This window comes from Apteryx mantelli, chromosome 15, assembly GCF_036417845.1.
Source record: "Apteryx mantelli isolate bAptMan1 chromosome 15, bAptMan1.hap1, whole genome shotgun sequence".
NCBI lineage: Eukaryota > Metazoa > Chordata > Aves > Apterygiformes > Apterygidae > Apteryx > Apteryx mantelli.
The window spans coordinates 3,283,664-3,307,584 of record NC_089992.1 but is presented as its reverse complement, the minus strand read 5'-3'; the positions used below and the strand labels follow the sequence as shown (position 1 = coordinate 3,307,584).

Below are 23,921 nucleotides of genomic sequence, written 5' to 3'. Positions count from 1 at the left end.
GTGCTACTAATTACTCCCTGCAGATGCTGTTATTGGTGCTAATGATAAAATGCAGAAAAAAGGTTAGGGAAAGATCTTGTACCTCGCAGAAACCAGACTTTTAGTTAGCAGGTAATCACCGTTACTAAAAACTTACACATTTTCCTTTCCTCATTTTGTAACATTATACGATGTAGCTGTGCTAGAGTTCAAAATACAGCTAGAACAGCATCAGTCCCAGGGAAACCTCTGAAGACCTTTTCAACCTATGTTTCCCCTCCCCTTATTTTTTATGGGAGAAGACAGGGTAAAGAGGAAAGGGTGGAAAAGAGCCTCCTTATGTTTAGACAGTGACTTTAGAGCTCATGACTCACCCAAAGACATAGCCATTGACAGCCCTGAATACTGAAGTCTTTCATTAAATCATAAAGCCTTTCCTATAGGCATCACTAAAACTTCTCCCCAGTCTGCACCTCTGAAGATACTGGAAAATTTGGACAGTCCATAAAGACCAAACACAGGTACCTTTGGGAATGGGAAGAACTTACTGCTTTTCCTCTTAAAATCTTGCAACAATTTACAAACATTTACAAACTGATGGCAGCATTTTATTTCACCTCTGAATTTGTACTTATATGCTAATTCATACAGTAAATATCACAGCAAATGCCAAGTTCAAAATTAGCCATCCTGATAAGAATCCTTAAATTTGGTGTATGATCAAAAGTGTTCAGTAAGACACACACAGACATAAATGGGAAAATTGTGATTTGCTGTTTTCCAATTTTTTTGTACAAGATCTTGTTGGCTTTGGTGAATTCCTATTTCTCTAAATGCAAATACATTTGCGGTGGGCCTGATTCTACCACGGACTGCTACTCCCTCAATAGGGCCACAGAAGAAACCAGGCTGGATGCTCATTTCTGGCCCTGTTGGGCTCTCAGCACCCTTCATCCCTGCACCTGGGGATTTTCTACTCCCCATTGCAGAGTAGCCTGACAGCTGACCCAAGTTACATTAGCAGTATATTTGGGTTATTTTTATTTCAAAAACAGGGGTACTCAGCCTATGGTCCTAAGGCTGTATGTGCTTCAAAACAACAATTATCCAACCTATTCCCAGAAAGGACTTTCCCCATCACATCGAATGGCTAAATCTTTGGCCACAATTTAGGAAAGACTTTCATTAGGATTTGGCTACCCAGAGAATAATTTGTATCTACCAGGACAGGGGAATTTGTGCAGCCTTTTGGTCTGCTCCCAAGTTCAGGACCACTTGAAGGCTGGGCCCTGACTTCTCTGGTCTGCAGATGTCCCTGTCCCACCTACTCAGGGGAAGGGACACCTGAAGTCCATCAGCTGTGTGGGTGGTCCTGGTGGCAGCAGCCCCTTCCTTGGTGCCCTCAGGCTGGACACGGGGGGTCTCCTGCAGGCACATGCTCCGAGTGCCACGTGCCACCAAGAAGGACAGCGCTCTGGCCTGACCAAACCGCTCACGAGAGGGAGCACTAGTCTGTAACAAAAGGCGGCAGATTCTGGCCTTGTGGGTTTTTTGCCTCCATGTAATCAAGTGAAAACAAATATAAATAAAACCTTCAATAAAAAAATCGTATTTTGCATATTAAACAGCAAACCTGAGTTGGCTTTCTCTGACAGAGAGCACTGTAATCCCCCTCACCACACAGCAATAGTTTTCTAGTTTACACTGCAAATATGCCCAAGATCAGTTATCTGCAACTAAAAAAATTCATTCCCACTGTTCAAGCCACCTAAATATGGGCATTAAACAAAAGGAAGAGAATTCAATAAAGAGAGCAGGCAAGACCCACAGACATTGTAAATCAATGTAACACTGTTGCTGGCAAAAATATCTAAACTAACTTTACAACACTTGAGTATCGGGCTGGTTTAGTGTTTAGGCCTTAACTGCAGAGCACTTTAGTGTCAGTGAGGCAATGAATACAGCCTCATATAATTAAATATATTCACAAGGAAAGTAGTGTGGAGAGTAAAAAAGATGATCATCAACCCCTGAACAAGGGTTTTTTTATACAGTCAGCACTTTTCGCCCAATAAAATATCACAAAACACATTTATCCATAAGGGAACTCTCCAAAAAGAGGAGACTGGATTTAGACCGGGTAAAACAACTGCTACATCATTTGCTCAGAACATTTCCTCCGGTGAGGTGGTGCATCGTACCTGCCTTCACTGGCAGCCTGTAATGGAGCAGCAGCCACATATCCAGGCACAGTCCAAAATCCCCGATGGAGGTCAGTGTTCGGTTACATCAGACTGTATGCGGAGCTCGGCCCAGGCACCAGCTGCTGGTTACATGAGGGCAAGACACTAAAACAGACTCCTAATTCTGTTCACACTAGAGCTGAGGAAAATGTTTATGGAATAGAGATTTGAAATGGAAATGAAAACATCTATAATACATGGGTTCAGATTTAATTAATGGGAAAATATATTATCAAGGCAGGTCAGTCATGTCTGTATCAGGAGGAAATACAAATATATATTACTGGGCCTGCTGGATGACCAAGATCTGTGTTTAGTTAAAGCGCTTTAAGTCTGGAATAGGCCAACTTCAGATTTATTCAGGTGTGGTGGGGTGGAGACTCTCAAAATACTTCAAACTTAATTCTGGAGAAGTTATAAAGAGTCAAACATCTGCAGGGCTCATTACTGTTTCTATAATCAATTTTGATCAGCTGCTTTTTAAAATGCTCCAAAAAAAGCATGGCCACATATCACAACTGAATGCCCCAAAAGGCGAAATGGTCCAGGCATAATGTACATTCTTCTACTTCAAATTGGTGGAAAGTATTTAAATGCCAGAGAAGTATATAATACATGTGCTACTCAGGATGTAATCAACAGGCTACTTGTGTACAAACTGTGGGACAGGACCCAACTGAGTATTTCAAAATAATAAACTGCAGCCCGTGAATGCTATTGGTAAAGACAAAAAAAAATCTACTCTCTTCTGCTTTTTTAAATGGAAGAGTTTGAGTTGGAGCCATTGCTCTGGTAGAGAATAAGGGGCAACACCCAGCTGGTGCTTCCTCTGCACGTGCTGGACCACTGTGGGTGCACCCAGGGACCTGAGCCATCCCCTTTGTCGCTGGCCGCAGCTACATGACACAGGCCATGCCGGAGGGGAGAGGGGCCTTCCAGTTCCTGTTTTCCTACCTGCTTAGGAGAGACCTTGGCAGAGCAGAGCAGGGCAGAAGCTCATCTGGCCCTGTGCAGTGGAGTATCTACACAACAGCAGCTCAGCTCCCTTGTATCACCACTTAAGGGCAACCCTTCAACAATATGTTAACACGCTGGGTACAGCTCCATCTTTTTCTGTCCCAAATTTGGGCAGATTAGATCAGTTTGGAGGCTGATTTGACTTGACAGTGGCAAACAGAAGCCTAAACCACTTGGAAATATGCAGACAGGACTGCACTTCAAAGTGAGAGGAAGCAGGAGAGAAACGTCAGAGCAGCCAAGGGCACTTGTGCACCAGCTGTGTTGTGGGGACATCCTTGCCTGGAAACTAGAGATGGTTCCTGCTCTCTCCATATGGCCTATGTGACACAAAGGGAGGGCACGGTCCAAGAGCTGCCTCGCAGAATCGCTGTGGCCTCCTGAGTTTTTTGCAATAGTAAGTTTGGGCTCTCGCTGACAAGTCTGAACAGTTCTGCAAAAAAAGAGATCGCTAAGAACAGGGAGTAAAAGGTGTTATTTATACTTTTGGCCTCTATGATACCCAGTGGCAAGAAGATCTGCCGTTTAATTATAAATACAAAGGATAAAAATTATCCTTATTTGTTTGCTTCAAATCCACTGCCTGATTTTTAATTGGTGACCTCTTACATTGTGAGAAATAGCAAACACACATTCCTTCTTCCCCTTCTGCCCTGAGAAGGGGTCTCTAAGAGACCTCTCTCATATCTACCCTCGGCCACCCCTTTTCTATTCCAGTCTGTTATTCTTCTTTTACGGGAGCCATTTCACCATTTAATTATGCATTGTGTGAAAAGCACTATCTTTGTTTTTAAACCTGCTGTGCAGTCATTTAATTGGGTGCCCCTTGTTCCTGTGTTATTAGAAATAGTAAATAATCATTCCCTGTTCACGTTCTCTGCATCATCCACAGCTCCATAGGTCTCTATGATATCCCTCCTCAGCCATCTGTTTTCTGAGCTGGAGTTCTAGTTTATTAAGTCACTGTTTGTACAGAAGCTATTCCATATAAAAGATCATCTTTGTTATCATTCTCTACTTCCATTATATCCTTTGTAAGCAGCAATCAGCCAAACTGCATGCAGCAATTTAAGATTTAGATATATTATGGATTTATACAATAGCACAACAATTTTTTTTTCTATTTTGTTCTCTGTTCCTGGTCATTCTGACTATTTTATTTGGTGCTTTGGGTTGGTTTGTTTTTTGACTGGTGCCAAGCATTGATTTGAGTTTTTCAGAAAACTATCCACTGTGATTGCTGATCTCATTCCCTGAATAGTAGGAATTAAATTAGAGCTCACCTTTTGTGTATTTACTTAGTATTATTTTTTCTCGTTTGCATTTCTGAGCACTGAATTTCATCTTACCTAGCCATTCAGTGAAACATGAAACCTTTCTCCAAATTTGCCATTAACTTTACATTTGACCATCCCAAATAATTTCACTTCACTTGCAAACTTTCTTTTAGAAATCTTCTACAGCGGTACTATACAATTAATAATAATATAAATAATACTATAAATCATAATCCAAGTTAATTGAATCGGCATGCCACAACGTTTGCTACACAGTTACTTAAGCACAAGTCCAAGCATAGTCTCAAATCTAAACTTCCCTACTGTGAACACTGCATTCCCTAGCTGAGTTGTGCATCTTTCTGTAGCAGAAGCAGTCCAACAAGCTCAGCACATCCGTGCGTGCCTGAACTCTTGTTCACACAGACTGGATGGACTGAGTCCAGGAGGGGTTAAACCTGCTGTAAGCAGCAGCTCTCCTGAGCTAGTCTCTTCCCAAGGGCGCTGAAGCCACAGAAGCAGCAAGGTGGATGGCAGATATGCGGGTTTGGGGCTGACAGTGCTAACACCTGCTGTTGACCCCGGCTCTGAGCTGCACGATGGAGGCATCATCCACATGTGAAAGAATCGAGGCAAAAAAAGAAACTGTCTATATAGGGGGGAAAGATATTTTACGGCATGAACTGAATAACATTCAATGTCAACTTTAAGCTAAGGTGTATCCCTTCTGAAAAGCTGGTATATAACCTGGCAATCATACATAGGCAGATGAACAGATGTTTTCTCCAAACTTACACAGATTTCTTACGAAACTTCCCCTAAAACAAAAGAGTCTGAGATCTAGTAAAAATTCTGTCTCTCTTTGGCATAAAAACTATATGAGGATTTTGCATTTACACATTCCTGATTGTAAAGGATAAAATCTAGTCCTTTGACAGTACAGTTAGATAGAAAATAAAATGAAAAACTAACCGTGTCTTAAATCCTATACTAAGGTGGTTTTAATAAAATCAATTTGTAATTTAAGCTTCCAGGAGAATCAGCTACCAATGTTTTTATACAAAGAACTTTCCATAGATACACAAATAGCCTGGATAAAGAGATATACATTTAGAAGCTTAACAGACAAGAAGAGACACTGCTATTGGCAAGTGGTTGATTCCTCTGCAAAATTCAGATCAAATAAGTCAGTCTGAACAGGATATTGAGCTCCACTGATACTAAGTGAGGCTACAGAAACGGAAATGCAATTTGACATAGCCACACTGCCAATTAAGGATAAAATACTGGAAATATGTCAACTAGCAACAAAGACGGAGGCATTCAGGGTTCCTATATTAAGCTGGTTCCTTTGGACCCACTTACGAAAAGTTTGGAGATATTCAGGTAAATAAAAGTGCAGCAGAGCCCAGAAGTAAAAGTAAATATAAGAAGAAAGGGAAGGAGACTTGGGACTTGCTCACAGTTCTTATCAAATTACAGACACCGTGTGTAACTGAATAAGTTCTCATTAGTAGAGGCTGTCACTGAGACAAATTCCACTCTCGTATATCTAGGACAATCCTACGGAAGCTAGCAGTTGTGTTCAGGTAAACTTGGGCCGACAAAGTACAATTTGAGCTGTCACAGACAATTTCTGTAGCTTGTACATTGATAAGAGAGATAGCAAGCAAAATGAAATAGAGGTAGTTCATAAAAGGGTTTGGAAAATGCCATTGATTTCAAAGAAAAGGATGCAGTTTCCACAACAGAGGGAGACCCACTGTGTCTTGTGACCTTGCTAAATACTCCAGCACAATAGTTCACCTACTCAAAAGCATACAACAAATGCCCTGAAGAGTCAGAAGACCTTTCATTATGTCCCATGCAGCCAGGTGCTGACATGAACACTGTCAAGGTTTAGGAAAACACAGGCTCCTAAATGCTGTGGCTGCCAGTGCTCCAGCAGAAACGTCTAATTGGTCAACAGGAGCTCCAGGGGCAGAGCGCCAACAAGCCTAACAGGCAGCGAGCACCTGGTTCATTGATACCAAAATCAACAGGGGAGCAGCTTAGTCTGAAAGCCTGGGAATACACAGGTGGTGTCCTCATAATGATCTTCCCTGTTGGGATCTGAGCACAGGATATCTTCTCCTGTAAAACAGCAGGGCTGGAAAAATCCACTTGTGAGTCATTATTGAAATACTGATTTTAGCCTGCATCCAGTTTCATTGCACTGGTGGTGATGTTCGTTGTTTCCTAGTCTCTGTGCACCAGGGCTGTCTCCTAAGTGGATCAAGTTTTCAGAAAGGCACCCGCAATTTAACAAAAATGCAGTACAGTTTGGGTTGAATGCAATGCTTATGAAGGGCGTCATTCCAAAAGCTCTGAGTACCTGTGCTGTTTGTCCGCAGAAAACGTCCTAAGGGGACTTTGAAATGGATCACATGGTCATGTCACCAAGCTTGACCTGAAGCAATGGTTTGTGAAGGTAATATGGTGGCTTATTCTGCCAGCAAATTTGCCAGCCACTGCTGATAGAAATGGGATTTGTGATGTACACACTCATCCACAGGGAGCTGGACTGAGACCAAAGTCATTTCATGCAGGCCACTGCACAGCCAAGAGAAGATAATTTTCAATCTGTATGACCTGGTCTGGACCAGACCTAGTAGCCTAGGGATGCAAAACTTTACAGTTTGTTGTTAGTCCCAACGGCTTGCAAAAAATGGAAGTACAGCCATTTTACACACATAAATATATACTTCTGTATGCATAGAGAAATGGGTAGGAAAATTCAGAGGTCATCAACGAATAGGGATATATCAAGGTGGAATTCAAAGATAGTTTTTTTCTGGTCTATGAATATGCAAAAATCTTGGTGGGTACAAATTATTCCTGACCAGTCTATTTATGTGAGAAATGCACCAAAACACAGGGCATGAGATGTTTTATGTTACTAAACTCAGACCTTCTGGCATGCAGTCCAGCTAACAGAAAAACTTCTCTACAACTAGATGACAGTTCTTTCATTTCAAGCTTCATTTCAAGAAAAAATTTCCAGTTCACTCTTAATTAGGCTCTCTGGAGCAGAAGTGGATTTTGTTGCCTGCTTTAGACCTGCTACTGGTTCCACATCCACTTGTGAAATCATTTGTAAGCTTTAAAGGAATTATCATATGAGGTTTCAGACTTATCTCCATCTCAAAGCCACCAAGCAAATGCAAGTCCTAAGGATAATGTATTTCTCATAGACGAGAACCAGGCAAGTGGGATCTAGGACATAGCCATAATTATTACGGTTATAATTATGACCTGACTGTTCATTGTGTCTGATTTGTTTCACAATTAATAGCATTTTCATCTTTATCCACTTTTCAAGTGCCACCTGAATATCATTTTTAACTTGGCCTGTCATGGTTTTCTAGGGCACAGTTACATCTCCCATTTTTTTCTAGTAGATTTTAGTAGAATTTCCCATATCCTGGTCTTCCACTCTGCTCACAGACAAAATAATCTTCTCAAAACTGTTCAGAACACTTCAAGAAAGGCAGGGTTTTTTTTTGCTATTTCTTTAGCTGCATCCCACTGCTGTCTTTGTATTCAAGCAGTGACTTTTCTTCTTACACTACTTCTCACGTCCTCGGTTGTTTGTGCCTCTTTACTTCCAGGCTAGCTGAAGAGTAGTCGTGGTTATGGAGGGATATTCCCAAACATCTTATAATGAAGTCTACAAAGAACTTTTGAATAATTGAGGAGGAACAAAGGAAAAAAACAATAAATAGGAAAGAGTTAAAGGCTGGGAGCACAGGAATCAATTTCCTCCATGTCATTACCTAATACACAGTCTTTGATCAGCCAAAATCCTTTCCTTTTTAAGGAAGGTGATGCATGGTACTTTTAACCTGCTTATGCAGGGAGAGGCTTATGTGAATTTGATGTCCGTAAGCCTATCTGAATTTGGCCATCACCGCGGTCATCAATAAAATATTAACCCATTGGCTAATTTGAACCAAAACTAAAGTGGGGCAGGAGCCTTCAAAAAAAATTGTGCACCTCACACTTCCTGAATATTTAGCTGGGTGGATGAGTGAAGCCCAGATTCGTGCCCTCCTCAATAAAATACAAGTGGAATTGAGGGGAATATTTGTTCCTGGTAGCAGTGAGCTGGCTGGTGAGTGCCCTCATCCAGGCACATCAGCACACAGAGTGCCAGCCCGGTATCGCCCTGGTGTCCTTTGCTAGCTGAAGTGTCATAGGGACCCTGATAGACAGACAGGGTTACTGCAGTGGGCTAGGAAAGGCCAGGGGGCTAAGGATATAAATTCATGGGAAACAAAGCTTCTTTAGTTCCCCTACTTATAGAAAACTTATTTTATTTTTGTTATTAATTAATGATTCACTCACTCCTGGCTACCACCTACATTCAAACTCACCTGCACAGTACGGATGCTTTTTTCCATACCCATTGCCACTACCGCTAGCCGTTCACAATGATTTTGAGACAGTGGATTATGAATACAAATAGGAAACCAATAAGAAGAAAATGCGTCTTCTTTGTGCATCTAGGTAATTCATGAAATGGGACTGGGGAAACTATTTCTATTGCCTGTAAAACTCCAGTTAATTGGACAACTGCTGTGCCAGAAAACCTTTTCCCCTCCTACAGCAAGTAAAATTTGTACTGGTGATTGGTAACAAGAACATCTCGATCAAATGATTGAATTTATTTTATACCTATAAATGAAAAGAGCTCTTAACAAAGGGGGGTAACCGATATGCTCGGTAAATCAAGGATGAAAGGACACAGGTTCTATTGAAGATTTTTTCCCCTCGTTTTTTCTTTTTAAACCTTTTGATGAGGTGCCCTGTTGCTCTGAGATGAGCTTCCACTGAAGTACTTTTGGAATTATCTCAAAGAGAAATGGATCATTTAAATGAGTTAAAGCCCCCCAAACAGATCCACTATCTCCAATGCTAGGATCATTTCTTTATATCAAGAATTTTGTGAAGTTTATAAAATAAGTCTACTACTGAATCTGGGGTTTATAAGACAAAGAAGTCTCATTCACTTTTCTGCTTCCTTCCTGAAGAGGTGAAGGATGATATTTTTAGAATAAAGATGAAAGTAAATATGTTAAAGAGAGGTAATCTTCTGATAAATTTGTATTTATCAACCTTGAGTGTTTAGAAAACACCTACAGGCACCAATTCTTTAAACTCCTCCAGACCTATCTGCGATTTCTGTCCTTCAGGGAAAATTCAATTGAAGATAAGATAAGGTGCTCCTTTCTATTTATTTATTTTTTCTTTTAGACAACAGAGAGAATTTTAAAGGTGTACAACAGGAGAGCAGGCTTCAAATTTTTTTTAATATAGAAGGAAAGATTGTTTTTTCTCTCCTGATGTTTTCTTCAGGGAACAAGAGTTATTTCGTGTGCCAGAAAGAAGCCAGTCATGGCTGGAATACTCAACAGACTGGGCCTGTGAATTCCTTATGACCTCTATAGGTAAAACAGAATTAAGGTCCTCCTCAGTTCTACAGAAGGGTAAGCTGGTCATTTTATTCACCTGGACAGGCACGGGACAGACTAGAACAGGCCTGAGCCTGCATGTGTGGGTGTTTGTACTGACCGCGAGATTGTCTGTTATAAAGTCTGTTGTACCTTTGCCGTGCATTTGCACAGATTTATGTCATTATAATGTACATTTATTATTACAAAGTGCTCGAGCTATTGTTTATGGTGTGTTACAGGGGCTGACCTTTACCCCAATATGAAGGCATGCACATGTAAACCTAGGGAGCAATTTGTTGCCCTGTGGTAGAGAAAGCTTTATATTCAGAAACTCTGGCACACTAGACAAAATTCTGGATTTATAGACCCAGATTAAGCCTGGTATTTCAGTCCTTAAGTGCACAGATTCATACTGAGCTCAGTGGGAGATATAAACATAAGGACTTACATAAGGATATATTTGAGAGGTATCATTTTATTACATTTTTAAAATGCAGTTTTGATGCAATGGCAACAAAAGATGCAAATGACTATAGATGCACAGTATGGGGATATATCTTGGGAAGTTTAGGGAATCCAAGTGGCATTCCAAAAGCTGAAAAAACTTCTGTTAAGGGGTCATCACTCTTATAGTCTCCATCCTTTCCCGTACTGCACAATGCAGGGATGGGCTTGTATGGGATCTACCACTGTAGTCAAGGAATAGAAAAATGTCAAATGAATTCTTTCATTTTGGTGATGAAGTGCTAGCTTTGCTTGCCAGCATGCAGGGTTCAATAAAAGCAGACAGGTCTTCAAAAAATTGCAGCATAAATAGATGAACTCTTTAAAGTAATATAAGTTCTGTCATCTAGATGTGAAATATAGACCTGAGTGCCCGCCGAAGTAAAAGCTGACCGCACATTCCACACATAAGTGTTAAAGTTTTCTCAGAGTGTCTTGGACTGAGAAACGTTTTAACTACATATCTCCTTTGCCCCACCAGACGGAATGAAAGCATTTGAAGTTAAATACATTTTTCAAAGGAAGAAAACAAAGCATACATAAAGAAACAAAGGTATATCACAGAATGAGATCTCCAGATAGCTACTGTTTTCAAGAAAGTTGCAATTAGCTGTGCAATGGAGAAGGTGAAGCCAGTTGCATTTCAATAGTATATATAATGATCTCGGTAGCTAGAAAGCTGATAGGTACGTGCAGGGGGTTGGTTTCAAGATTTTCTTGTGAGACAGGAGGTCAGGATTCCTGTGGTCCCCTGTCATATTTAATTCATATCCTCTGGCCTTCTTCACCACATTTATTGAATTACAGAAATAAAATTCAATGAACCAAAAACAAAAGAAGAGCGGAGAGGGCAAATCCTGATTTCTTTTACATCCCTACTCCACAGCTGACTTCAGTGGGCTTGTAAGCAAGCAACTGAAAGCAGAATTTGGAAGGAGGGGAAGACACAAGTTAGTACAACCCCTCTTGCCACCCCCCTAATTGCATGCAAGAAATTTATTGTAAGGAGTGACTATTTGCGTGTGGGAGTAAGGATGTAGTTTCTACCAGTCAAGCATCTCCCTGCATGTTTTTTTAAGCCTAATCTTTGTGCACTCCCTGTGCGTGTTTATCAGATTCCTCCTCGTCACAAAGGAGATAGCAGCAGAACGGCTTTACAGAACTGTTCTTCAGAAAAGCATCACTGACAATTCATCACATGAGGACTGAGAAGCAATCCCCAAATATGTTAAAACTACCAGCTTCGGGGAAGTGCCCTATAGGCATGCTTGTCATGATGATTCCCTGCAGTCATCTTAATTAAATGGATACAAGCCCTTATCCTCCCTTCGCAAGTGAGATGCAATAAGCCTCGGGTTTCCAACAGGTCAGCAATGTGGATTCTGCATTTGAGGAAAAGCTCTAGAGATGCTCTGTGATTTTTCAGGAAAAGATTTTGCTGCATCCCCTCTGCTATTATCCCATTTTATTGCCTTGTACACTGCCTCCAAGAATGGGGTTGTTTTGAGAATGACTGTGGATCACTCCGATTTCTCAGCTATCCCTCCGGGCAAATCTATGCACAGCGTTTGCATCAAATTCTATTGGTTTCCATACCTATATAGTTAAAATGCTGCAATTCCCTAGTGTGAGCACAGTCATACTGAGACCTCATACAGATAACCTGGTACTCAATAGCACCTTTACATCATTTAGATATGTTTTTAGAGGTAGGTATGTGCAAATGTGGTTGTTGAGTCTGACCCAAAATATTCATCAAGAAAAAGAAGACATAAAATGCTTTGAAATCCTATCCAAAAGTGCTAGCTCACCAATATCTAGCTTTGGCATTTGAATTTTTGGAAATGTCACAGCTAATAAATAATGTATTATTTTCTGAGCTACAATGTACATTTTTATTTTAAAACTTGAATCCGTTTAACTTCCAAAAAATTAAGTGCTCTAGTCACGTACATTTCAACCTATGGGATGGCTGCCTTTCCACTTAAATACATTTAATAAAGGTGACCAGATGCTTTGTGTTTTTAATGGCTTGTTCTGCATCCCAACAAAATGTCCCTGTTTTGGCTGCGATCGCAGATGATTCATTCTGAAACCCAGCCCAGCTGCCCTGATATAGCCGAGGCAGGGCAGAGCTAAAAAACAAGCCATCTGTGCAGGAGAAGTGGGCTGGAGGAGTGCTCTGTCAGGAAAAGACTCTGTCATGTCTTGGTCACTGTGTTTTCTTGCCATCCAGTAACCCAAAAGTCCTATGGGTCCAATCTCTCTGCCTTCGCAGCTTTATTTTGCAGTTATATTCTACAATTCATCATCCCCTCCTCCCTCCTTACTTAGAAACCCTCCCCCTGCTCTGCTACGGAAGCTCCTATGTAGATCTAACCCTTCAGTAAAATGCAAGACGCTGATCCCCCTTCAAATCTTTGCAATGGCAAGTCAGAATTGCTGACCCTGTGGCTGCATCAGCCAAGCTTCATGCTAGAAAAAGCAAGAGGGATTCATTTTCGCCGATTCTGAATAATTAGCTCTGCCCAGCTCTATATTAGCATCACTCTATTGTCAGCGCTGCCAAAAGAGACATCCTGCATTCATGAGCAGTCACGCCGCTCGCTCGCAGGCTAGCCGAATTCAAGGGCAAAACGCTCCCCTCCGGCACAGCTCCCCGTTGCCTCAGCAAGAGGCCAGCGTGCATATTTGAAGGCAAAATCTGGTCTTGAGCGTGTCATTGAGACGAGGCACTCCAAGCCTTCCCAGCCCCCCGGCCCCTCTCGCACGACCCGCCGGCCGCGCGGGGAGCAGCGTGGCCGCGGCCGGCCGGCCCCGACGGCGAGCGCGCCGCAGAGCAGCTCGCAGCACCAGGCGCTTCCACGCTAGCGTGTGGCGGCTCCCGTCAAGTTCGCTTTGCAGCCCCTGTTCTCTAGCGTTTGAACGAACTCTTGCAACTCAATTCATCTGGCAATAAATTAGCAATTTCAAGGCTTTACTTCCCCTCATAGACTAATTGCCAGAGATTATAGTATATTATGAGAGTGCAATGATACTAATGCCTAAATATGCTTCAGTGATTATAGAGCTATCCTCAATAGCCAAGCTGTTTAAATGTCAATGCAAGAAGGCTCTTTATTATGAGATTAAATATTATTTTGAAGCAATGCAATAGGAACTTCCCAGGCTTCATGGCTGCAATAATATATTGTATAAGCTGTGAAGCAATATATATTATGTAAGCTGTGTTTTTCTTTTAATACGTACAGTAAAGGGTCACAAAATATTTTTGTGCTGCAAACTTGAGCAGCTTTCCTGATAAGAAAGAGGATCTTGGTATCTTTTTATTTTGTATTTCTTATTAACATGCTACTGGCTTCCTTCTTTCCTCTACTTTATAGTAACACTCATGTATTACCACAGTACAGAGAAGATAAATTCTTGTTTTCTATTAGTGTAAATAAGTGGGGGATCAAACTTCAAAATTCTTTTTTTTTCATCTTGAAGTGCTACTGTTTTGCCCAGGTGCTTTTGACAGTCCTACTCCTCATGTCTAAATAAATGTGTTTATAGCCATCATTGAGAGAACCCCTAGAAATTAGACGGAGGCTCCAATTTTCAGGTTCAAGCTGTTGACATGAAGCAGCGAACAGAGGTGACTTTAAGCCATAACCCTGCTTCCACGGTTGTGGGGATGATGGCTGGCAATCATAAACTCAGGTGTGGATTTAAAAGGGAGGGAGGCTAAGAAGGCTTTAATGTCCCACTCATCTCATCTGGGACTCCCACACTATACGATCTTGTCACTCAGTTGTGCAGCCTTCCCCTATACAACTGCAAAATGCTGCCACTGTTTTCTTCAGGAAAACCCTAAACACTGCCTTGGGCCCTGGTGTGGGACATGGCTGCTCTGTGACCCAGATCCAGCATGCCATGCCCCTTCCGCTGCTTCAAAAGCTGGCATGTGAAGGGAAGTATGATGTCCACTGTGCTTCAAAAAGCAAAGCAAAGGAGCTACAACATGGTCAGAGATCTGATCCCATATTCCCTAATATTTAAAGTTATTTATTCATCTTGCTTTGAAGTTGTTGCTTAAAACAATAGAGTAAAACTCATCTAGGAGACTGCACATTTTAGTTGGCTGCTAAATGTCAGTGGAAGCTCTAAAAATGTTAGGAATGTCATTGAATCTGAAGCTTGATTTCTAGCAAATTTAGTAATAATTATAACTAATAATTACTAAAACAGTATGGAAAACAAGTAGATAGGCCTGGGGGACAGCTCATGTGAAATTAAGGACATGAATTATGGAAAGACAACTGCTAATGAAGTTATGGTGGAATTCTCTCCTGAAAATACTTTGCTTTCTTAGGAAATATCAGTTCTTAAACACAGCATGGGAATCTCTTCTATGGTATGCCCTGAAGTAATGTGAAAGAGGTAATGTGAAAGAATTTGGATCTGCAGATTAAATTCTGGCCCTGCCCTGACCAGGGAACTCAGTAGCAATCAGACACCATTACATCCAGGTGCAGCAGAACTGGACACCTCGATCCATGTCCTAACACCTTCTGCTAGAACTGGGCAATCCCTAAGTAGCCACCCAGGATCTACCTCCTTTCTATTGTTTCACTTGTGCTGATTTCTTCAGCCGTTTTATATCCTATCTATAAAAAGTAATGCTTGTTTACCTCAGAATGTCTCAAGCTCTTTCTGATCCTCAGGTGAAAGACACCTGCCATACATGCTCAGAAAAGACATGAATTGCCCTATTATTTGTAACATTTTCAAAAATCTTCATCTATTAAAATCACAGTGTGACTGACAAGGAACCTGCTGAAAGGCCAAGAGAATTCTTTTTCTGCTCTTCATGCAGACAATAATCTGACATCTTTTGTGTTATGACTTGACTTAGAATATAAACTGGGAAACCGTGTCTTTATCTGTCCAAGAGCAATAAACTTATGATACTGATGTTAAGAAAATAATCAGAAGTAATAAGCTGACACTGTTCAAAGGAGAATTATGTGGAATCACATGGGGAAAAAATACCTAGATTTGGCCATGCTTACACTAATATTATTTGAAATGAGATTAAAAATCCTCTTTAATTTTTTGCAGGCACCTTATGAAATGCTCCATTCTTCCCAGCTCTCACTTACCATGTATCCTGGTGCGCAGGTACACTTCCCAGTAATGCTGTCACAGTCTGCACCGTTCTGGCAAAGGCAGCTCAGCTGGCAGCCTTCGCCGTAGTATCCAGGGGGACACGTTTCGTTGCAATAGAGTCCAGCCCAGCCAGCTTTGCAGCTACATTCTCCAGACAATGGATGGCAACTAATGAAGAAAGACAGACATTAATGAGATCTGGGCATGAACGAAAAATCCTCCCTGTAAACAGCAGAAATTTCTCAGTAGAACATTTCAAATGAAACACCAGCAAGAGTCACGTTAAGAACTGAACAAAGCTGAAAACTGTTAAGGATGGTGAACATGAGCAGCCATATAAGTCAGGAAATGTATAGGGAATATGGTGCTAAATACCAACCTGGCCAGTAATATACAGGCAGCCAGGAACTGTCATAGCACTGGTAATTTTACGCTCATGAAGCTTATGCTTTCTCAAATCAATATGACTTGGGTTACTGATGTTAACTCCAGGATTGAGCCATATATGTGCTATACTATTTGGGTGCGATACCGTCAGTTGCAGATGATCAAGGTTAGGAGAGATTCGACTATGTCACAACTAGAGAAGATGAAGCGAGTAAGGTTTGTTTTATTTAACCTCAATCAGGAAAGAAAGGACTTGTGAATATATACCTGAGTCCCACAGCACAAACATGAGTGACACCTTGGCAGAACTTTTAAGGAGGGGGAGGTAGAAAGGAAAGCGTTTTGGAAAGGAAAAATCCCCCTTGGAAAAAGAGTTTTGTGGGGAATATTCAGCCATAGTGAACAGAACTGATCGCTATGGGATTTATTCAGGGTAGGAGTCGAGAGGAGCCCTGGGACTAAATCTCAGCTGTGCAGGGAAATGAGTCAAGTTCCTTTATGCTGAATAATGAGCATTGCTACCCAGTATTAACGCTCTGACTTTCATTTCTCTTCAGACAATTCTGCGCTGTTATGGCAGCACACAGAGAGAAAAGTAGAGAAGAGAATCAAGCCCCAAAGGCCACACAATGCCTGAGCCTTGTGAAGATGCATCTGGCAGGTGGAAGACTTACTCCTTTGTTCCTCCTATCAAACAGTTTGTCTTTATTCCCCCTTTGCTCTTCTATGAACAGAAAGGGCATCTCCTGGTTTCCTGTGGGCACTAAGTTCTCCAAGAAGGAGAGCCACCCTGCGGTTGGAGTTGGGCGCTAGGAGAGAGGAAGGTTGGAGATGTGAACATCCTGGTTCGAAGAGATGGAGGCTTTCTGGGGGACAGGAAGGGAGTGCACAGGAGAAAGCCACATTTGGGAAGATGAGCTGGTCAGTGAAAGGTTGGGAGAAAGAGCAGGGGATGGAGAGAGAATGTGATCTTTGGAGAAGGACTGCCTGTTGTCTGAGGCCAATTGTGAGTGTAAAGCTTCACCTGAGCACTGAGTACCCTCTCTGGGCCTCTGCACTACCACACTGTGCCTTAATAGCACCATCTAACCCTCAGTGAGAGAGATGAGAAATAATATGGCTATAAATCACAGTTTTCTCTATTATTCTCAGAATAGAGCTCTGCAAGGTGGTACCTCTCTGTGGACCTGACTCCTGGTTCTTTGCATCATAGAGTCTATTTATTATTCCTTTATAATTATTTATTGCTATAGCTTAATACTGTGGACTTGACTGAATGAGTTTCTTTACACTTGTAAAATTAATATCCTGTATATTAATTTTCAAGGTAACCCCATAAAACGTAATTTCCAAGTATGTTTCAGGCAATTACTGGTAGGAGAGGATAGTCACAAACTGTTGTGACTAAGAATTATCGATTTTTCTGACTGTCATATGTTTCATCATAAATAGTGTTTTACTGACTAATTAAAATAATTAATCAGCTTAACAAACCACTATCCATGAAATTCTTCTGACAAAGCAGTCCCTGAAATTATGGTTGTTCACACAGCACCTCTTAACATTTAGATGAAAATAATAAAAGCTCGTTTTTCTCCCTCTCCATTTATTAATCATTACCTAATAGGAGCAGAAAGCTAAACATTAAAGAAATATTTTAGAGTGGATTCTTTGTTTTTCTGTTTTCACTTCTACTGCACATATCATAAGGTTCCACAAGAACCGCGTTTGTCAGCTAAATTAAATCTTTCAAACGTAATATATGATCATGGCAGTTTGTATCAGTCTATGACAATTCAATTGAAAATACTATACTCAGTAAGAATTTCTACTTCAACGTTGGCTCTTTCATCAAAACGGAGAGCTGTTTTGCATGGGACACAGATTATTTATTAAAGGCTAAAAATCATCCTAACATGCACTAAAAAACCCAGCAAGAATCGAACCAGCTTGGCAGAAGAATCTGTGGCAGAAGGGGTATGGACTCCTCACCAAGGCCCCCTAAAAGGCAGTGGCAGCATCCTGCCTAAGCCTTTTCCCACTCTTTGACCAGCCTGTAGGCTACAAAAAGCCCTGTGCAGAGGTCTGGGTCACTGCATCCATATCATCTCTCTATTGAAGCAAGAATGATTTTATTATTGGTCCCAGAATAACAGAGTTTTGTTTTTTCCCTAGGCCAAGCATTTGTAGTCCTTCAGTGCTTTGAAATGCATATGTTCTGCTCTCTTGCAGAGGGCTGGCATTGCAGCGTTAGAAAAATCCTCCATATGAAATTCCAGGATTTTGGTATCCATGACGATGGTTCTAGGGAGGCAGCAACAGTTGGTAAATAGACTGTACAGTAGGGGAGGGGGACTTTTTCCTTGATGGTAGCAGAATAAATCTTTCCAAAGCTTTTGGCAGGCCAAAACAGTAGCACACGCTACACAGTGTTACGGTAGAGCAACACGTAAAAAAAAACCCAAACCTACATGGTTGGTCTGCATGAAATGAAGCTGCAGGCTCTGTCCAGCCCAGGGACACAGGAGTCTTGTCTCTGAGACAAAGAATACAACATCCTGAATCGCAAACACTTGTTTGACAATCAAGGTGCCCTGATGCACAACGTTAACTTGAAGATGCTTGAGATTTAGGGGCTTAACCAAAACTCAGAAAACAGCTGTTCTCTTCCTGATTCTGCCAGTGAATCTTGGCCATGTAACTTATTTTTTCTGCATCTCATCTTTTCCATTTGTCAAATGATGCCTTCCTTCCTTTGGAAACCCTTTAAGATCTGCAGCTGATAGCACTAAATAGTACTAAGTTTTTATTAGTAGTTATTTTTTATATTCTGGTATTTGAGAACTATTCCAGTAGTTAAAGTCAGAATTACATACTAAGCTTATTGCAGCTCATGATGCCGAAGTAGTGTGTACCTGCATGTACCTGTGAGTTAGGAATATGTTTCTGTGTTATTATATTGGCATTCTGTAAAATTTCATTCCATGTTTAAACTATGTACAAACACTTATAGCTAGGAAATTTATCTATATGTGCCCATCCACTTATGCATCCAACCATCTACCTAGTGAATTAAATTTGCTAGCTGCAGTGATTTTGAAAATTTTAAGGCACTGAATGGTAAAGGTGTTAAAGCAAAGAACTGGAAATACAATTAGCAAGGTGAATTATTTGTGTAATTCCTCCCTTCCTGTTCTAACTGTACTTTTCAAGGTCATGAGTCCGTATAACATTTTGCCAGCATGGGATGTAGCATATGTAATGCATTCTTCCACACCACCAATAAAATGAAATTAAGAAACACAAACAATTCCTCTGGACAAGGATCACTTCATGGATGGGTACGAGAATGTGAAGCCTTTGAAAGGATCACAGAAGGCAAACTCACTAACATCTGCTTTCCAAGTGCTTGCTGTGAGCAGGAAGGGAACTTTACATTCATGAAAGAGTCTGGCAGTGTTATACAGTGGTATTTTACATTGAATCTTAACAACTTTTATTTCTTCAAATCTCTTGCATAACAGGAAGGAACAGTGCAGAAAACCTAGGATGAATGCAACAGGCCAAGTGTCTCTCTGGCACTAGGTCCAAATAGCCAGGAGGGATGAAGAGAAGGTAGAAATTGGAAGTTGTCCACATGAGAAGAAAATTCTTCTGTGGCTCTTGCTAAAGTTTGGAAGCTTAAGTATACTATACAGTATATACAGTAACAAAAGATTTTCTTTTCAATTTACTAGCTGAACTGAAAAACAGAAAGTCATTTTTGACCTTTGCACTTCTTTTGGCACAGTTAACATTAATTTTTGAGGAAACCTGTTTCCTTTCACTCTAGGTAATTTAACCTTCTTAAGGCAAACTGGGAAAGAAAAGTTTCAAACAACATAGTCTGTTCCAAAGTCTGAATTTGTTCTCCATAAACTACCTCTTTGTAGTGAATTTTCTGACTTTGTCACTGGCACTCATCATCTTAATTAACAATCACCCTAATCCTTATTTTACGGTATTTTTTGTCTTTAGCTATCCACACCACATTCAGTTTCCCCTTACTAAAACGTCCTCTTGCTTTTAAAGAAGTAGCCACAATTAGACTGCAGAGCTACTGCTTCAGTCCAGCACACCTTCAAAGCCAGCTTCATTCAACGGCAACCTGTTTTAGGCCAAGGCAAGTCTTCATGAGAGGTCCACGGGGTTTAGCTCTTCCAAACTTTTCAGTGTTGAGGCAGTAAGTAGAGCTCCCCTCCTGGAGATCTATCCACTTCACGAAACTTTGTCACAGTACCCCAGGTGCAGGCAGGAAAAAGCCAAGGCTTACAAGGTCACCATGTCTTCCTCGCCCTTCTCATGATCCCGATCCAGGAAAGACATTTACTAAACGCTTATGACTCCTCAGCACTGCTCAAGTAAGCTGGGTGGGTGAGACTTTTCCAGCTATTCATTTCCCTCTCTGCTTTTCAGAAGATGCAAGCCAGGGTTATACCTTTCTCACTCTTAAAGATAGTCTTAATGTGGGTTTCTTGCATGGGGGAGTTTCCTACCTGTGTATCCTTCCCTGGAGAAGGATAATCCAAGTCACAAGTGTACTCTAAAGTACCTAATTCTGGGGTTGTTCAAAAGTCCTGTACAAAGTGCCTTTCAATGTGCTTTGATGCAGAAATTATTGGATGATGTTCTTCAGCTGTTGTTATGCAGAAGGTCAGACTAGATGATCATATTGGTCTCTTCAGACATTAACATAGACAGGTCTACGAAAATAGGAAAGCTGATGGTGTATTTCTTAATGTCTCTTCCCAACCTGCTCCTCAAAAGCTCCAGAACCTTCAGTTCCAGCCAGATGCCCAATAACCAGATCAAGTGAGTCAAAAGCACTGACAGAAATAAGCAAGCTTCCCTCACCTTCTTTTAATTATTTATAAAATTATCCGACACATGTAGGTATCGCAGCAAGTAGCCGACAGCTTAAATAGCTTCTGGAGAAAATAGATGGCTGTCAGTAAATGAATGAATTTGGAAGACCACAGTTTCAGTAATGACAGAATTCAGGGGAGGAGGTGAGTGGAAAGAGAAGTGTGTTATGTGGAGCAGTTTTAAAAAAAAAAAAATTAGTAAAGACATTTGTTCAGAATATGGAGTGTCTTTGGAGAAGGTCATTTTCCATCAACTCCGACACTTCTCGGCTCAGAAATTGACGGGATTCTGAAGAGTTCATTGAAAAGTGGAAAGCTGAAATACCATGGATGAATGAAAGAACATTTACAGATCTACAGCTTGCTGATATCTCTTTGTTCCATAACAGCAGTGATAAGATGCAGGAAAAAGGGAGATTTTATCAATGGAGAGACTAGACTCATTTATTAAGGAAACTGAGATACCATCTTAACAGAGGATGCTGCAAGCAAAGCTGATGGAGCAGTGTTGGGGAAGGCATAAAAAGTATCTGTCAGACAGCTACTAGGCACAGATCAGCTGCACAGTGTGTAAGAATAACAACATGCACAGAAAAGAGCTGTGAGAAGACTCAATCCTCCACCTTTCTGAGCCCTCTCAAACTTGAGCCCTAACCTTCCTTCACAGACTGATGGTGCTAATCTGGTCCTTCAAGGGGGATCTTCTGACAAACCCACTCTGTCCTCCCCCAGAGCATCTCCCAGGTAGTCCTTCGATTACCCCAGGATGGACACTTGCACCCTCAAGTCCACAAACTTCCCCCCGTTAACAGAGCGGTAATGACTTGAGCAGTCAGCTGGGCAACAGCACCCAAGCTCAGCCTTGCTCCTGGCTGGTCTCCCTGCAGCTCCATCTACACCTTTCTGGGAAAATGGGTGCACAAACAGGTTTCTGCAGGCTAGGAGTGTGAAGACACACTGTGTCAGCAGCTCCCCAATAACTGCCTGCAAGCATATCCTCACCCTCCAGCACACATGAGGGGCAGCTTTCACTGAGGAGCAGTTTGTCTTGTACTTACAACAGGTTTAAGTCTTGCACACTGGCAGGTAGTACAGGGCAGTGGGACATACAGAAATTCCTCCCTCGGCTCACTCTGCAGCAATTCTCGTGTCATTTCTAGCCTCACTACAATACAACATCAACCTTTTGTGTATAGTGCTCTGCTCATGCCTTAGGGATGTTATTTTTCGCAATGATTTCCATGATGCACAAAATACTCAGAAGCGGTAGAAGCCTGTTGTATATAGTTACCTTTGAGGTGTTGAACACTTTGGATCCTCACTGTCAAACCCAACAGAGCCAGCAGCTATCTTTCTGTAGAGAACTCGTGTGATCAGAATTACAAGACTTTTAGATAATCCATTTTGAGCTCTGACTCACAGTTAAGCAAAGCCTCACCACTCACAGCTGAACTTGAATCCACATGAAAGATCACCTGTTTATTTCCAAGATTGAGACAAATAGAGCCTATCTCAAGCCCGCAAACAGATTTGCCTGAAGTGTTTGTGCGTGTACGCGTGTGCACGCACGAATTAGGCGGTACTGCTTGCATGCATAATTGGGGAGAGTGTGTTTATATTTTAGCAGGCTGCAAGATTGCCAGGTAGGTTTGTCAGCATCAGCAAGACAGTCAGGTCCCCACCTGTCTGGTTTAAAATTGAAGAATGTCCGTATCAAGGGCATATTTGCTTGGGCATCAATTATCCCCATCTCCTTCTGAAGCCTACACGTTCCTGGAATGGTTGTGAATGCTTAACAGTAAATGATAGGAAAAAGAAGAATAAGAGCAAGAGAGAGAATTGGAAAAACAAAATAAAATCCTTTCCATTTAACTATCCAAACCCCAGCTCTGCTGTTTTCTGATAGAAAGATGGCTGCTAGCAATGGACTTGGGCTAAATGGAAAAAGCTTGACAAACCTAAGGGCCCCAGTCTGTATCTAGCAGGACAGGGCTGCCTGCTAGGTCCATAGTACCTCTTACTGAAATGCAGGGGGAGCCGAGGGGCTCAGCATCTTGCCGGCACAAAAAGGAACCACAGGCTGTAGCCCATCAGAGGACCTGATGCCAGGGTGCATTAGCTGCCCAGGCTCCCTTTACTGGGTGCTGGGGAGTTAGGCACCTCCAGATAGCAATGCCAACAGTCAGTAAACAAGGCCAGGAGCCACAGAAGTAGCAAATGGGATAACAGGGAAGAATCTTAAATTCTTTCTTTCTTTGGGGTTCAGAAAACTGATTCAAGCTGACAAGGTTGAATTTAGATTCCTCTATCTCATGTGAGGTGCTTAAGTCTCTTTGTGGATCTAGCTTTTAGTAATGGGAACCTCAGGAATCAGATCTTAAAAAATGCCAGAGGGAATAAAACATTGAAACCTGACCTTTTAAGTGAGGCTTATTCCATTTTAGACACACTTCCCTGATATTTATTTTCCTGAATATTTTACACATGCACATAACGAATGAAGAGCAAAAATAGGCACACATGAGATGAGAAGATATGTCTATTTTGACAATGTTGACTTCGTTACAGTTCCATAGACTTGGGGATATTGATTTCAGTCTATTTATACATCTGTCTCAAGTGTTTTCAACAAGGTAATTTGCCACAAGACATAAACTGAAGCAAATTAGGTTTCATTTTGAAAGTCCCCTTGCTGTCTATAGATTTGACAAGAAAACCTGTGTCATAAAAAGAGCCAAAATGATGGAGCTAAGAAAATATATCTACATTTTTTGAACTTCAATGGGGTATTATAAAGCAGTATGTGTTTATTGAAATAATGTGAAAGTTAAGTTCTGGTATCATACCATTTTCCCATCTACCATTCTTCACAGTGATGTTATTCTCTGAAGCATATGTGATGAAAAAGAAGTATGCACATACATAGGGGTCTCATATGATAGTTTTTATGCCTAAAAGAGTACA

General features: G+C 41.3%; 1 protein-coding gene across 1 annotated transcript in view; it reads right to left on the bottom strand.

Moving 5' to 3' along the window:
* The window catches only part of MEGF11 (multiple EGF like domains 11), a 207,338-nt gene that overhangs the window by 62,236 nt on the left and 121,181 nt on the right, over positions 1–23,921 (bottom strand). The window contains exon 10 of the mRNA XM_067305228.1: positions 15,660–15,834. Within this exon, the coding sequence (XP_067161329.1) occupies positions 15,660–15,834 (175 nt within the window). The remainder of the gene's footprint in view (positions 1–15,659; positions 15,835–23,921) is intronic.